Source organism: Podarcis erhardii (genome assembly GCF_964252035.2).
Source record: "Podarcis erhardii genome assembly, chromosome: 10".
NCBI lineage: Eukaryota > Metazoa > Chordata > Lepidosauria > Squamata > Lacertidae > Podarcis > Podarcis erhardii.
Genome location: NC_138500.1, coordinates 8,034,059 through 8,047,740, shown reverse-complemented (window position 1 = coordinate 8,047,740; position 13,682 = coordinate 8,034,059). Strand labels below are relative to the sequence as shown.

General features: G+C 43.9%; 1 protein-coding gene across 4 annotated transcripts in view; it reads right to left on the bottom strand.

Annotated features, from left to right (window-relative positions):
* PLXNA4 (plexin A4) overlaps positions 1 to 13,682 on the bottom strand; it is a 621,967-nt gene that overhangs the window by 276,320 nt on the left and 331,965 nt on the right. For all 4 annotated transcript variants that reach the window (XM_081879604.1, XM_081879605.1, XM_081879606.1 and 1 more), the window contains one exon: positions 8,962 to 9,093. In XM_081879604.1, coding sequence (XP_081735730.1) covers positions 8,962 to 9,093 — 132 coding nt within the window. The remainder of the gene's footprint in view (positions 1 to 8,961; positions 9,094 to 13,682) is intronic.

Below are 13,682 nucleotides of genomic sequence, written 5' to 3'. Positions count from 1 at the left end.
TGCTTCCAGGTGCCATAAGAAAGCTGCAGAGAAAGTACAGGATAGTGCGCACCCCAGAAATGATCTCTTTCAGCTTCTGCCTTCTGGAAGAAGGTACAGGGTTATAAAGACTAGGACTAGCCACCTGAGAAACAGTTTTTATCCGAATGGGATTTTGGTTTTAAACGCAGAGTAAGGAGTCTCTATGGGAGTATATTGTATTTAAAAATGGGGTGTCCGAGTTTTAAGGGGCTAACCAGGTTGGGATAGCTGGGATAGCAGGCTTGTTGGTTTTTGAATGTCTTATGGAGATTTTTCAATTTCGTTGTTCTGTATGGGACAATGACAATAAAGATTATCGTATCCTTCTTAAATTGTGGTGCCCAGAACTGGACACAGTATTCCACATGTGGTCTGACCAAGTTCTATTATGAGTAGAATTTACTTGAACACAAGCTGTAATCTCTTCTCCATTGACATGCCCAAGGCAGCTAACACAATTCCTCCATCTTGTCATGCTACGCTATAGAAGTGAAGAAAGTTGCATTTCCCATTAAAAGAAAGGATGCGGATAACACCACCAAACTTTCTGAAGAATTACAAAAGCAACACAGATCCCTTGTCTTCTAGGAAATCTGGCTGCTATCCTTCGATACTTCCTCTTGCATTTTTATTTTTATTTTTTACATTCAGGGAAGGGGTTGCCTTTATGGTACATGTCTGCTTTTCCTTTGCTCCATTTCATTTCCCTCGAGCATCGGCTCAAAAAAATGCATTTTCAGCATGTACCAGGGCTCTTCTGAAGCCATGCAGAGCCTTAGATGGGAAAAGACCCCAGCCCTCACTGCTCCCCTCCGCGAGCTGCTTAGATTAGATTTGCACTTCCCCAGCTGATTGCTGGTATTGGTTGCTGCCAGAATTGGACAGAGTAATAGCAAATCTAGAGGGGGGAAATCGGTTAACAAACCAGTGCTTGGAAATGACCTGGAAAATGGGAGGTCTCCAGGAGAAGGGGGTCTGACTGTCAGTGGAATTAGAGGAGACAGCTGTTTAACCAAGTCTGGGATTACAGAGCTTCCAGGATTCATATGTAATCATCAGCTTCTTAAATTTCCTTTCTGCGGGGCTCCCTCTCCTTCCCCACCCCTGCCAGATCCGGGAGGGAGGGATGAAGATTTTCCAGATTTGTTACTAATTTCCTCAACAATGAAAAAAGGGGGAGGGGTGGGTTCTTTAACTGTCCTTGCTGCAGCGACCTCTCCCAGCATGGAAATAAGATGGCCAATCTGCTTGGTTCTGAAACAATCGGATTTCATGTGATGCAGAAAGTGGGAAGGGAGGGAGAAAATAGAACAATCAAATAGCGCAGCCACAGAAATATCCTTTGAAATAAATATGTTGGTGTTTAGTCATTTAGTCGTGCCCAGCTCTTCGTGACCCCATGGACCAGAGCATGCCAGGCACTCCTGTCTTCCACTGCCTCCCGCAGTTTGGTCAAACTCATGCTGGTAGCTTCGAGAACACTGTCCAACCATCTCGTCCTCTGTCGTCCCCTTCTCCTTGTGCCCTCCATCTTCCCCAACATCAGGGTCTTTTCCAGGGAGTCTTCTCTTCTCATGAGGTGGCCAAAGTCTTGGAGCCTCAGCTTCAGGATCTGTCCTTCCAGTGAACGCTCAGGGCTGATTTCCTTCAGAATAGATAGGTTTGATCTTCTCGCAGTCCATGAGACTCTAAAGAGTCTCCTCCAGCACCATAATTCAAAAGCATCACCTCTTTGGCGATCAGCCTTCTTTATGGTCCAGCTCTCACTTCCATACTTCACTACTGGGAAAACCATAGCTTTAACTATACAGATCTTTGTTGGCAAGGCGATGTCTCTGCTTTTTAAGATGCTGCCTAGGTTTGCCATTGCTTTTCTCCCAAGAAGCAGGCGTCTTTTAATTTTGTGACTGCTGTCACCATCTGCAGTGATCATGGAGCCCATACAGTTTTTAAACACTGTGAGTGATTACTATTTTGTGTTTTGTTTTGTGTATTTCTTTATCCTTCACTTGTTTGCCCACCCATTTCGTTCGAATTCGCTGGAATCCATTCCAGCATTCAAAACTCCAGAATTGCTCTCAGAATACACAATCCAAGCAGAAATGGACAGCTGTTAGAAGCACAGAACAATTATTTGACAGAAGTGAGGGGACTCCAGCACCCCAGACTAAGATTCTGCCTTCTTTGGCGATCCATAGATGTTTGGGAAAAGGCTGGAGAAACTTGAGGAAGGGCCGCTGTTCCATTCTTAATCTGTACATTAACCATTTTTGAAAGAGCTCCCCAAAATAGCTCCCAGATCAAAACGGGAGTAGTAATGCAACCAACATATATAGCAGAAATAAACAGAGCTGTCCCACTTAAATAGAGAGAATTGGGTGTGCTCTGTGCAAATATAATTGAGAGTCTGCACCACAGTTGACTTGAGATGGGAATCAAAGACATATTCACAGATTTGAGAAGCACCGATATTTCCAGTTTCACATTCTATTTACTTATTTATTTATCTATCTATGTATCTATTTATAGTGACATCAGCGTGACTATTTGAATTTGCGGTGAAATGATTTTTTTTTAAAAAAATCTCAGAATACAAAATTGGAGTACGTTAGAGCTACTGGCATCTTCTGACTATCTTGACAATCTCTCGCGGGAGATTTCAGGTGCTGGTGGATACTAAATTTAATTGCATGTCAAATATCAAAACCAGGCAAAACGCTAAATACAAGGAGTGGAGGATTCTAGGTGCACAGAAATCACTGGCGCCTTAAAAAAATAGAAAAGTCCCTGTTACTGGCTGCTGAAGATGCGAGGGAGCAACTTTCTCACACAACCTGGGAAACCCGCTAGTGCCATAAACACCTCCCCCGATCCAAAGGTCATCTTCTCTGGGTGCCTCCACCAAAGGAAGTGAGATGCCTGGCTGCTCAAGAGAGAGAGAGAGAGAGCCTTTTCAATGGTTGTTCCCCAGTTCTTGAAATGCCCTCCCTATAGCGACTTGCCTGTTATCTAAATTACAGCCCTTATTGTACCTGTTTAATTTTCACAGGCATTAAAAATTCTTCAGATCTTTCAATGCTGTCTTCATGGTTTGCTGCATGTAGGTTCAATTTTACTGTGCTTGCTTGTTTTCTGCTTGCTTTAAAAAAATAATATATAGGGTTTTTTAAAATAAAAATAAAAATTGTACCACTCACCACTCAGAAAATGTTACTTATTAGTCATAGAGTCTGAAAGGACCTTGAGAGTAATCTAATAATAATAATATTTTTTTCTTATGCCCTGCCCATCTGGGTGGGTCTCCCCAGCCAACCCCCTGCAATACAGGAATATACAAATTTGAACAGTCAATATACAAATGCTGTTGGTGGACAAATAAATAAATAAAGCAGAAACTGCCGGAACAGCATTGCACCGCAATCATCAAAGACAGTCAGGTTTTAAATATCACTGAATATCAGTTGTTTCAGCTGCTTCATGCAATAAAATACTTAAGGCCAACACATGGTTAACTACTAAATACTGTCAAACATCAAATGCTGGAATGAAATATCCCCGAATGTTGAACTGATAGATTTTAACACTTGGAAATATAAAGCAAATATTTGAGTGTGCAGAGAATATTTAACGTCAAAATTCGTGGAGGAGAACGTGGAGGAGAATTTGTGACAGCTTCCAAAGGGCGTGCTTTCCCCCTTATTAATAGCCTCCAAGCACACGCTGATCTTGCCATGCCTCCGACCAACTCACCAAACCACATCTCATCTCATCTCTCGATGTCGTTGCTCCTAAACCTGCAGGCATGTTTAGACAAAGAGACCTTTCTTTTTAAATAATTTTTATTAGTTTTCACAACAATAAACAAGAAAAAAGAAAACAAACACAACACAGAAAAAACAAATAAACATAAAACATGACTTCCCCATACCTCCTTTTCACTGCATCCTTATTCCAAAAGATTTTTTAGCAACCCTTTAATCAATTTTTCTATTGGTTCTCTTTAAATTTCCATAAAATTATTATTTACAGCTGTAATTCTCTGTTTCTCACCCCTTAACATCTTAACAGTCCTCAATTTTACAGCAGTTTTTAAGATATACTTTAAATTTTTTCCAGTCCTCTTCCACCGCCTCTTTCCTCTGGTCACGGATTCTGCCGGTCATCTCTGCCAGTCCCATAAATTCGGTCACCTTTGTCTGCCATTCTTCCAGAGTAGGTAGTTCTTGCGTCTTCCAATACTTTGCTAAAAGAATTCTTGCGGCTGTAGTTGCATACATAAAGAATGTCCTATCCTTCTTTGGTACCAATTGGCCCACCATACCCAAGAGAAAAGCCTCCGGTTTCTTTAAAAACGTCCACTTAAGGACTTTCTTAATTTCATTATAGATCATTTCCCAGTAGGCTTTAATCCTTGGGCAGGTCCACCAAAGGTGGTAGAAGGTTCCTTCCGACTCATTGCATTTCCAGCAATTGTTATTGGGCAAATGGTAAATCTTTGCAAGCTTGACTGGGGTCATGTACCACCTATATATCATTTTCATTATGTTCTCTTTTAAGGCACTACATGCCGTAAACTTAATACCAGTGGTCCATAACTGTTCCCAGTCAGCAAACAAAAAAGAGACCTTTCTTAACCGCATCCAAGCTGCTCATCATAACTTGAAGAAGCCCCAGGAGTAACGACTGGGTAGCATATGTAATACTGATAATTTTTTTCAAAAGGAAAGGCTGTAGAGCCTAAATTAGAATAACCAAAGAACCCACACGACTACACACCCCTTCAATCTGACATCTTGGTATTCCAAGCGCCCAGTCTAATATATATTTGTTACATATACTGAGTTGGGTCTGGGAAATAGGCTGACCACAGGATGAATTATGAGTGTCTGGCATGATACGCTTTGCGATGATCAAGATCGTCTATTTCCAAAGGCTCACCAGCTCAGTCAGAGTTTCGGGGCTGAAAATACATAACACAAGTAGGACTTGTCCATACTCCCACTGGGAAAACTCGCTGTTTACCGCTGAGTTGGAACAAAAATCAACCGGGTTTTCTAAGGATTGATGTTTGATCCGATTCAGCAGCGAACAGCTGGTTTTCCTGGGGAAAGTTGCAGGGCAAACGAAAAACCTAGGAAGCATGGAACAAGCTGGAGTGTAGACAAGCCCTTAATAAATCTATGTACATAGGAAGGGTTGACTGGTCCAAGCCCAACACAAAACACCATTGCTGGTGATGCATGACTTCAGCAAATCTTTCCCTGATGTGAAACGGCCAAAATTCCTAGGATCCCTATCTACGGATCCTTATATGACTGAGCAATCCCCCTGAATAGTGCACTTTTCCTTTGCCCTACAGAGTAGACCTGTGGACACACTCAGGCCATTGGTCCATCAAAGTCTGTATTGTCTACACTGACTGGCAGTCTCTCCCAGCCCTACCTGAAGGTGCTGGTGGGCTGAACCCGGGACCTTCTGCATGCAGGCAGATGCTAGGGCACAAGGAGAAGGAGACGACAGAGGACGAGATGGTTGGACAGTGTTCTCCAAGCTACCAGCATGAGTTTGACCAAACTGCAGGAGGCAGTGGAAGACAGGAGTGCCTGGTGTGCTCTGGTCCAGGGGGTCACGAAGAGTCAGACACAACTAAACAACAACAACATTCATGCACCCAGATTGCTCAAAAAAATCTGACAAACTTTATATTGCAGTTGGTGAAAACCTGGGTTTTAACAAATGGTTGTGTCGGAATCTCATCTTGTTTATCCTCAAGACCCCCATCTAAAGCTCAGATAAGAAAAGGAGGATTGATAGCGAGTGACAGGAAGCAGAAAGTAGCAGTGATAAGATTGTCATTTATGCAAAACATGGGCCAAAAAAGAGAGAGAGAAAGGTAGAAGAAGAAGCAGCAGCAATCTGTCCTTTGTCGCCGCTGCCCTCACAGCTCATGAGTTATAGCTTATGGCTTAGTAGCTAATGAAGATGAATGGATAAAATGGCACCTCTCTTTCCTATACAGCTCATATTTGGTATATGAATATTCATGTCAGTGGAGAAGGATGAGGTAATAACAGGCACCCTCGAAAGAACATGGTAGGTACCCACGGGACAAACACAAATCTTCTTGCCCAGTGGTTCCCAAATCTTTTCAGGCCACTTCCCCGTTGGTTCCAAAAACTCACCTAGGGTCGGATTTAGGTTTGATGAGGCCCTAAGCTACTGAAGGTAATGATGCCCTTTATATGTCCAGCTGTCTTTTGTCAACAACATGTTGTCGCTGTTTTTTTGTGTTGAATATATGCTACATGGTAATTTATGGACCTAATAGGTATCTCAAGCCATTTGCACATAACAAAATATGTATTTTATCAAAGTAATTGTTGAACTGAAATACAATTAAGAAGTATATTAATAGTGAAATACTTTTAGATTTTTAAGGGGGCCCCCAAGAGAGTGGGGCCCTAAGCTATAGCTTGTTTAGCTTGTACGTAAATCCAGCACTGAACTCATCCCTAGTGTCCTCTTACCCTATTACTCAGAACAATGGTTTGCATGGCGCACTAAGGAAAACAACACCATCGTAAAATTCAAAGCAGTAGCAGTTAATTGCACATTTGTTCAAAACCCAATTAAAACTATTTGATTCATTCCACAGAACGGATGAAGCAGATTTACAAAGAATACCAGGTTTGCAAAGTCTGAAAGTCATTTATGCCTCCAGCGGCCCCTGCTACCTCAGTGCCTCTTAGCACCCCACCCAATGTGATATCACCAACCACAGGGTGTGGTACCATCCAGTTTCTGAACCACAGCTGTAGAACTTTGGTCTTCAACTGGTGGGCTTGGGATCATATCACTGACTCTCGTTTGCAACATGCAACATTGACAGCATTAATTACACCCGTTCCATTTCATTTGTTCTGGACTATTTAAAAGAGGAGAACGAGAGAGAGAGCGAAGGAGATCCACAGGGAGAGGATGAGCGTACATGGCCCAAAATGTTTGCTGCAATTCTGTGCACCCTACCTGCGAGTTGCTGGCATCCCTCTGTCTCTAGAGACAATGGAGTGCGCCTCTAGAGGTGAAGTCAAACCACTGCAGAATCACAGCGCCCGCTGTGGCTGCAGAGGTCAGTAACTCATAACTGCCGCCTCCCATGTTGCTTTTACTGCGTTAGCAACACTGGAATGACGTGCCAGGGGCTGCAGGCCTGAGCAGTGCATATGGAGGTCCTAGGCTGCCCAGATGACAAGACCGCACTCTCGGCCTCGCTTGTGTGGTCCAAAGGAAAGCAGAGCAAGGCATTTGGCATCAGCTTGGCTGCAGAAATTGTCAGAAGGAGGCATACAAAGGCACCCTCCAACTGTCTTAGGGACTCTTCTCTGGGTTTGCATAGGGTTTAATCCTTAGCTTTTTCTTCTCCCAAATATGTTCCACAGGGCAGCCGGTACTGGTTTTCATTTTGAGTTTACTCCCATATGCTTCCTCATAAATGATTATAGCCCCAAGCCAGTGGAGGTTTAGGATCAGAGTTTTCCTTCCTTCCCAGGTTGATGAGCCCCACCTGCTCCTACCTAGGAGTAAGTCCCGTGAAACAGAGTGGGAGCACTACCAAGTAAACACACATAACAGCAGGCTGCTCAGATGGACACCACATTTCAGGCTGGGCTTCCTTGGCCCCGAAAAGTTGAAAATAAAAGTTTGATAGTTGTGACAAGATGGCAAATCACAGCACTTTTCACCATAAGCTTTAGTACCGACACAAAATAGCAAGAAGAAGTAACCATAAATCGAAGTTGAAGCTGTTATTTTATTTATCCACTAAAATGCTGATGAGTTTCCACAAGGCTTTTATTTCTTTAAATTGTCACTGGTGTGTAAAGAGCTAAACTGAAGACCACTATGATCCACAGAACTGGCACTGTTCAAGGCACCACATAATACATGTTCTGCATTTGCAAGAAATCAGTCTTTGTGTGTGGCAGCACCTAAACCTTGGAACTCCCTGCCCATTGACACCATGGAGGCAGTTTCACTGTACTCTTCTTGGTACCTGCTGAACACCTCCACATCGGCCATTCATTCATTTAATGACATTTATATACCACTTGAATGGGGGGGGGGAACCCCTCAAAGTTGTTTGTGAAAATAATAAAATTGTGAGTAAAAACAATTAAAACACTTAAAAAAAAACCTAAAGTGAGGAATAAACTAAAGGCGCATTAGCATTCTAAGTATCTGGGTAAGCAAAGGTAAAGGGACCCCTGACCATTAGGTCCAGTCATGGCCGACTCTGGGGTTGCGGCGCTCATCTCACTTTATTGGTCGAGGGAGCCGGCGTACAGCTTCCGGGTCATGTGGCCAGCATGACTAAGCCGCTTCTGGTGAACCAGAGCAGCACATGCAAAGACCGTTTACCTTCCCGCTGGAGCGGTACCTATTTATCTACTTGCACTTTGACGTGCTTTCGAACTGCTAGGTGGGCAGGAGCAGGGACCGAGCAACAGGAGCTCACCCTGTTGCGGGGATTCAAACCGCCAACCTTCTGATCGGCAAGTCCTAGGCTCTGTGGTTTAACCCACAGCGCCACCTGTGTCCCCTAAGTATCTGGGTAGGCCTGCCTAAATAAAAATGTTTTTGGCAGGCACCAAGAAGAGTCCAGTGAAGGTGCCTACCTGATATCAATAGGCAGGGAGTTCCAAAGACCGATTTTGTACAGAAGCAGAACGGGTATTATGTGGCACCTCAGTAGCAGTGCTGGTTCTTTGTTGCCTCTTTAAGGTGAGAACAAAACAAGTCCCACTGTGAAACATGATCCAGAGTTTGTTAAACAGAAGAGGCTGTGCCTGTCCACAAGACTCTCTGATTGGAGCAGAAAAACAAGCACACAATTATTCCTGGGGTTAAAGGATGGCAGCGCACGCTAGCCACGCCACTCACCTGCTTATCAGACATGAGGTACAGATGCTTGTGATCCACGGAAAAAGCCATGTCCCGCAAGATTGGACCGGTATCCACCACCTGAACAATCTCATACTCGAGGGCGCCTCTGATGGGTCCATCAACACGGATCTGCGAAAACCAAAAAAGGGAGACATAAGGCAAAGGAACAATACGATACGATAATCTTTATTGTCATTGTCCCATACAGAACAACGAAATTGAAAAAATCTACATCAGACATTCAAAAACCAACAAGCCTGCTATCTCAACTTTCCTAGCTTGGTTAGCCCTTAAAAACTCTGATACCCCATAACTGAATACAATATACTCACATAGAGACTCATTACACTGCATTTAAAACCAGATAGAAAGTGTTTCTCAGGCAGCTAGTCCTAGTCTTTATAACCCTGTACCTTCTTCCAGAAGGCAGAAGCGGAAAGAGTTCATTTCCGGTGTGTGCACTATCCTGCGCTATCTCTGCAGCTTTCTTATGGCACCTGGAAGCATAGATTTGATCCAAGGTGGGAAGAGTGCACCCAATTATTCTCTCTGCACTCGTTACAACCATATAAAGGGCAAAACTTGCATTAAGTTAGGACCAGTGCCTAAGCCAATACCGCTCATCACCTGTAACCAATAAAGTTGTGGCCTTATTTAGCCCATTAACCTTAATAATTGTGTCATGTTTAATAGTTTAAATGGTTATTAAGGTAATGATTATTTTCCTCCTTCCAATGTACAGCAGAAAAGTTCTCCAAATATAAGCAGTTAACTTATTAAACCTCACCATAATATCACAAACATCTGCCTATGTATTTATGATAATAAAACTACTCTGAAAATTTATTATTCCAAAAATGAAACCTTCATACGGCTGTAAATATTAAGATTATACCAGCAAGAATGAGTCTTTCTGTAAAAGAAAGAAAGAAAGAAAGATTTAAATCAAGTCTTACTGACTAGTGATTTAAACCATGATTTAAATCAATTTGATTTAAATCAAATCCACCCTGCAACCAGTTTCCACTTTCAAAGTCCCGCCCCATAGCCAATCTGGCAGCCCTGAAGGACCCTGATGTAATGACATTAATTCCATCTCCCCAGAGCCTTCCCGCCATGCAGTTCTATTCTGCCAGCAAGGTTGCTATTAAAAATAGCCCCACAGCTCTCTGCAAAGGTCAGCCATCAGAGGGACCCTGCTGGCATCTGTTTGTTTGCTTGTTTGTTTGTTTGTTCGTATGCTATCTGGGGCTGGCGGTCGTATTTAGACTCACTGAAGTATCAAGGCAATTAATATCCTCTCCCAGTAGCAAACAGATGCTTGCGATCAAGGCTTCCAGCTTCAACCTGGCCCTGAATGATCTCCTTAATGAGCAAACAATACTATTAATCTTTAAAGGTGTAGGCGCCTTTGCTCTCCACCCCACTCTAGCCTGGACAAAGGATATTCCTCGCTAGGCTAGGCTAAGCTGATGGCAGGCAGCACAACATAAAGGCAGGAAAAATTCCAGGAGCTCAGGGGTAATAGGGGCAATCCTTTGGGGGCAGACTTCCTAGAGCTTGAGACCGCAGCAGCCACCATCTGCTGTCATCATGGCCAATGGCCAGGGAGAACGAAGGCTGCAGCTATACTGTAGATGGGGCAGGGGAGATATCCCGATTCAGTTTCCATGTAAAAGTCAGAGCGAGCGAAGTCACGCTTCCCGATGCAACACGCGGACCAAAACACAGCCATCCTTTCAAAACGTGTGCTTCTCTGAATTTTTGCAGCGTAGTAAAATAAATAAATAAATGCATGTATTTGTGAAAATAATATGCCAGTGCAGTATACAGTGGTACCTCTGGATACGAACAGAGCCCCGTTCGCATCCTGAAGTAAACGTAAGATGCGACCGCACACCTACGCGTGTGCGGGTCGCATTTCGTCGCTTCCGCTCATGTGCGTGACGTCATTTTAAGTATCTGTGCATGCGCGAGCGGCAAAATGCGGTCCGTTACTTCCAGATCGCCACAGAGCGCAACCTGAAAATATTCATCCCAAAGCTCCTTCAACCTGAGGTATGAGTGTATTAGGGAAAGCTGTAAAAATATGTATATTAGTCAAGGGGAAATACATTTAAAAATGGGGCACGTTATTAGAGAGGTGCATTAACATGCTGGTGGGTTTTTTTTCATGTGCTGATGAAGAAAAAGAGCAGAAACTCATGTGGAGAACACTGCTGGGAGTTGTTTATGTTTGTTTTCCAACGTATTTCTTACCGATAAAGAATTCGGCGTGGCGCATGCAAATTTTCATTCTAAAAGCGTGGCCCAGAAAAGAAAAGAAAAAGTTTGAGAACCGCTGGTTTAGAACATTTTTACCCTGCTCTACAGCCATAAAGGCTCCCCCAGCAGATTGTTGTTGTTTAGTCATTTAGTCGTGTCCGGTTCTTCATGACCCCATGGACCAGAGCACGCCAGGCACTCCTGTCTTCCACTGCCTCCCGCAGTTTGGTCAGACTCATGTTGGTAGCTTTGAGAACACTGTCCAACCATCTTGTCCTCTGTCCCTGGGACTCTCTAGAGTCTCCTCCAGCACCATAATTCAAAAGCACCCATTCTTCGGTGACCAGCCTTCTTTATGGTCCAGCTCTCACTTCCATACATCACTACTGGGAAAACCATGGCTTTAACTATACGGACCTTTGTTGGCAAGGTGATATCTTTGCTTGTCTCAGCAGATTACATATGATCAAAACTAGACCATCCCAACCCGCAGGTTTAAGAATCTAATAAAGCATGACACACAAGGCAAAAGGGGCAGGGAGGGGAGAGGAAAATGGAAACTCAGGCACCGATGTCTAAACCATCATAGAATCATAGATTTGTAGAGAAATGGCCAGCTGGCATATTTCAGGGCCAGGAGGTCCCTGATGGAGCTGTCTTCTCCCAGCAAATCTGATGGAGCAAACTCCACTTCGCAGCTCTCCCACTGCTGAAATGAAGTGGGATGGGACTTTAAGTATCTCAAATGAATAAACAAGGTAAACAGGGTCCATGCCAAAAGCCTGGCAACCCTGCCCATTGGGCGTACCTCCCCATCTCAAAACCCCAGGCCTTATTCCCTTCCCACGGACCTTTCATAAATTAATCTCATTAGAAACTATCGGATTAAAGCGGCTGAAAGCTCCATTTCGACACACATCATTTTACTTCCAACTCGCTTGTGGAAACAACTCACAGGTCATGAAAGAAAGAAGGTTAATAACAGGAAGATTTAGAGGAACTATTAGAAATGACTATCAAAAGCAGTAGAGATATGAGATGATCAGAGCCCCCCCCCCCCCTCTGAACTTGAAGCATAGGAAGTCCCAACCAAAAAAAAATTTAATTTGGCAGAATATTTGCATTATTTGATACGTATATGGAAGATTTAATGTGATTTGACTGGATTGTTTAGAATGGCAAACTTAATAAAAATGATTTTTAAAAGGAAAAAAGAAAGTTCCGTTTTGACAAGGCGCAACTAGTCCTGGTGCTCAGCGCATCAATCCAGGCTGCCCTGAGCGCAAGCCGGCCAGAGCATTACGACTGAAGAGATGCCTCCCTAATGCCTTATTGCTTTTCCAATATCGGTTTCCCTCCCCTAGTTTATGAATCTAATGTCCCCCAAAGGACGGGCAGTAACTCTTTGTTGGTTGCCATTCCCAAGGTGGTGAGAGGAAGCAGGTCCTGAGCATATGATCTAACACCGAGGCCGTTATATATGTGAGGCATTCCAGCTGTTCCATTGATTTGGGCTACATGATGTCGCTTTATTGATCCTGCTGATCAGGGAGGGCAGGCAACCATCAGGAGGCAAGGGGAGGGGGGGTCATTGGAAACGACGCACCATCTTTCCCTCATTTACGCTCCTCCGTCCAGGCTTAATGGGCTGCTCTAATTTGTCTAATGTCTGCTAACAGCCAATCAATTGGCAATAAAACTCAGGCTGTGTCTTCGCTTGCAGGAGGCAGCTGCAAGGGTGATGTGCAAAGTCTGCAAAGTGAAGATCGCTGCCAAGGAAGATTCAGGGTTCTCCCCCCAAATCCCAGGTAATGTCTGGGCTAGAATTTGCAGCTGCTGCTATGAGGAGGAAGCCTTTATAGCAGGCATAGGCAAACTTGGCCCTCCAGATGTTTGAAGACTACAGTACCCATCATCCCTGACCACCGGTCCTGTTAGGGAGTTGTAGTTCCAAAACATCTGGAGGGCCAAGTTTGCCTAAGTAATAAACACACAAGATGTAACCGGCTGTACTTTTGAATAAATAAGGTAAAGTGGTACCTCAGGTTACATACGCTTCAGGTTACAGACTCCGCTAACCCAGAAATAGTGCTTCAGGTTAAGAACTTTGCTTCAGGATGAGAACAGAAATTGTGCTCCAGTGGCGTGGCAGCAGCAGGAGGCCCCATTAGCTAAAGTGGTGCTTCAGGTTAAGAATTTAACCTGATTTTAGTGAAATAACTTCCAATGTACATGTTTTTGTAGGTAGTTTGTATATAAAAGGAAAAGGGACCCCTAACCATGAGGTCCAGTCGTGGAAGACTCTGGGGTTGGGGCGCTCATCTTGCTTTATTGGCCAAGGGAGCCTGTGTACAGCTTCTGGGTCATGTGGCCAGCATGACCAAGCTGCTTCTGGCGAACCAGAGCAGCGCACGGAAACACCGTTTACCTTCCCACCAGAGCGGTACCTATTT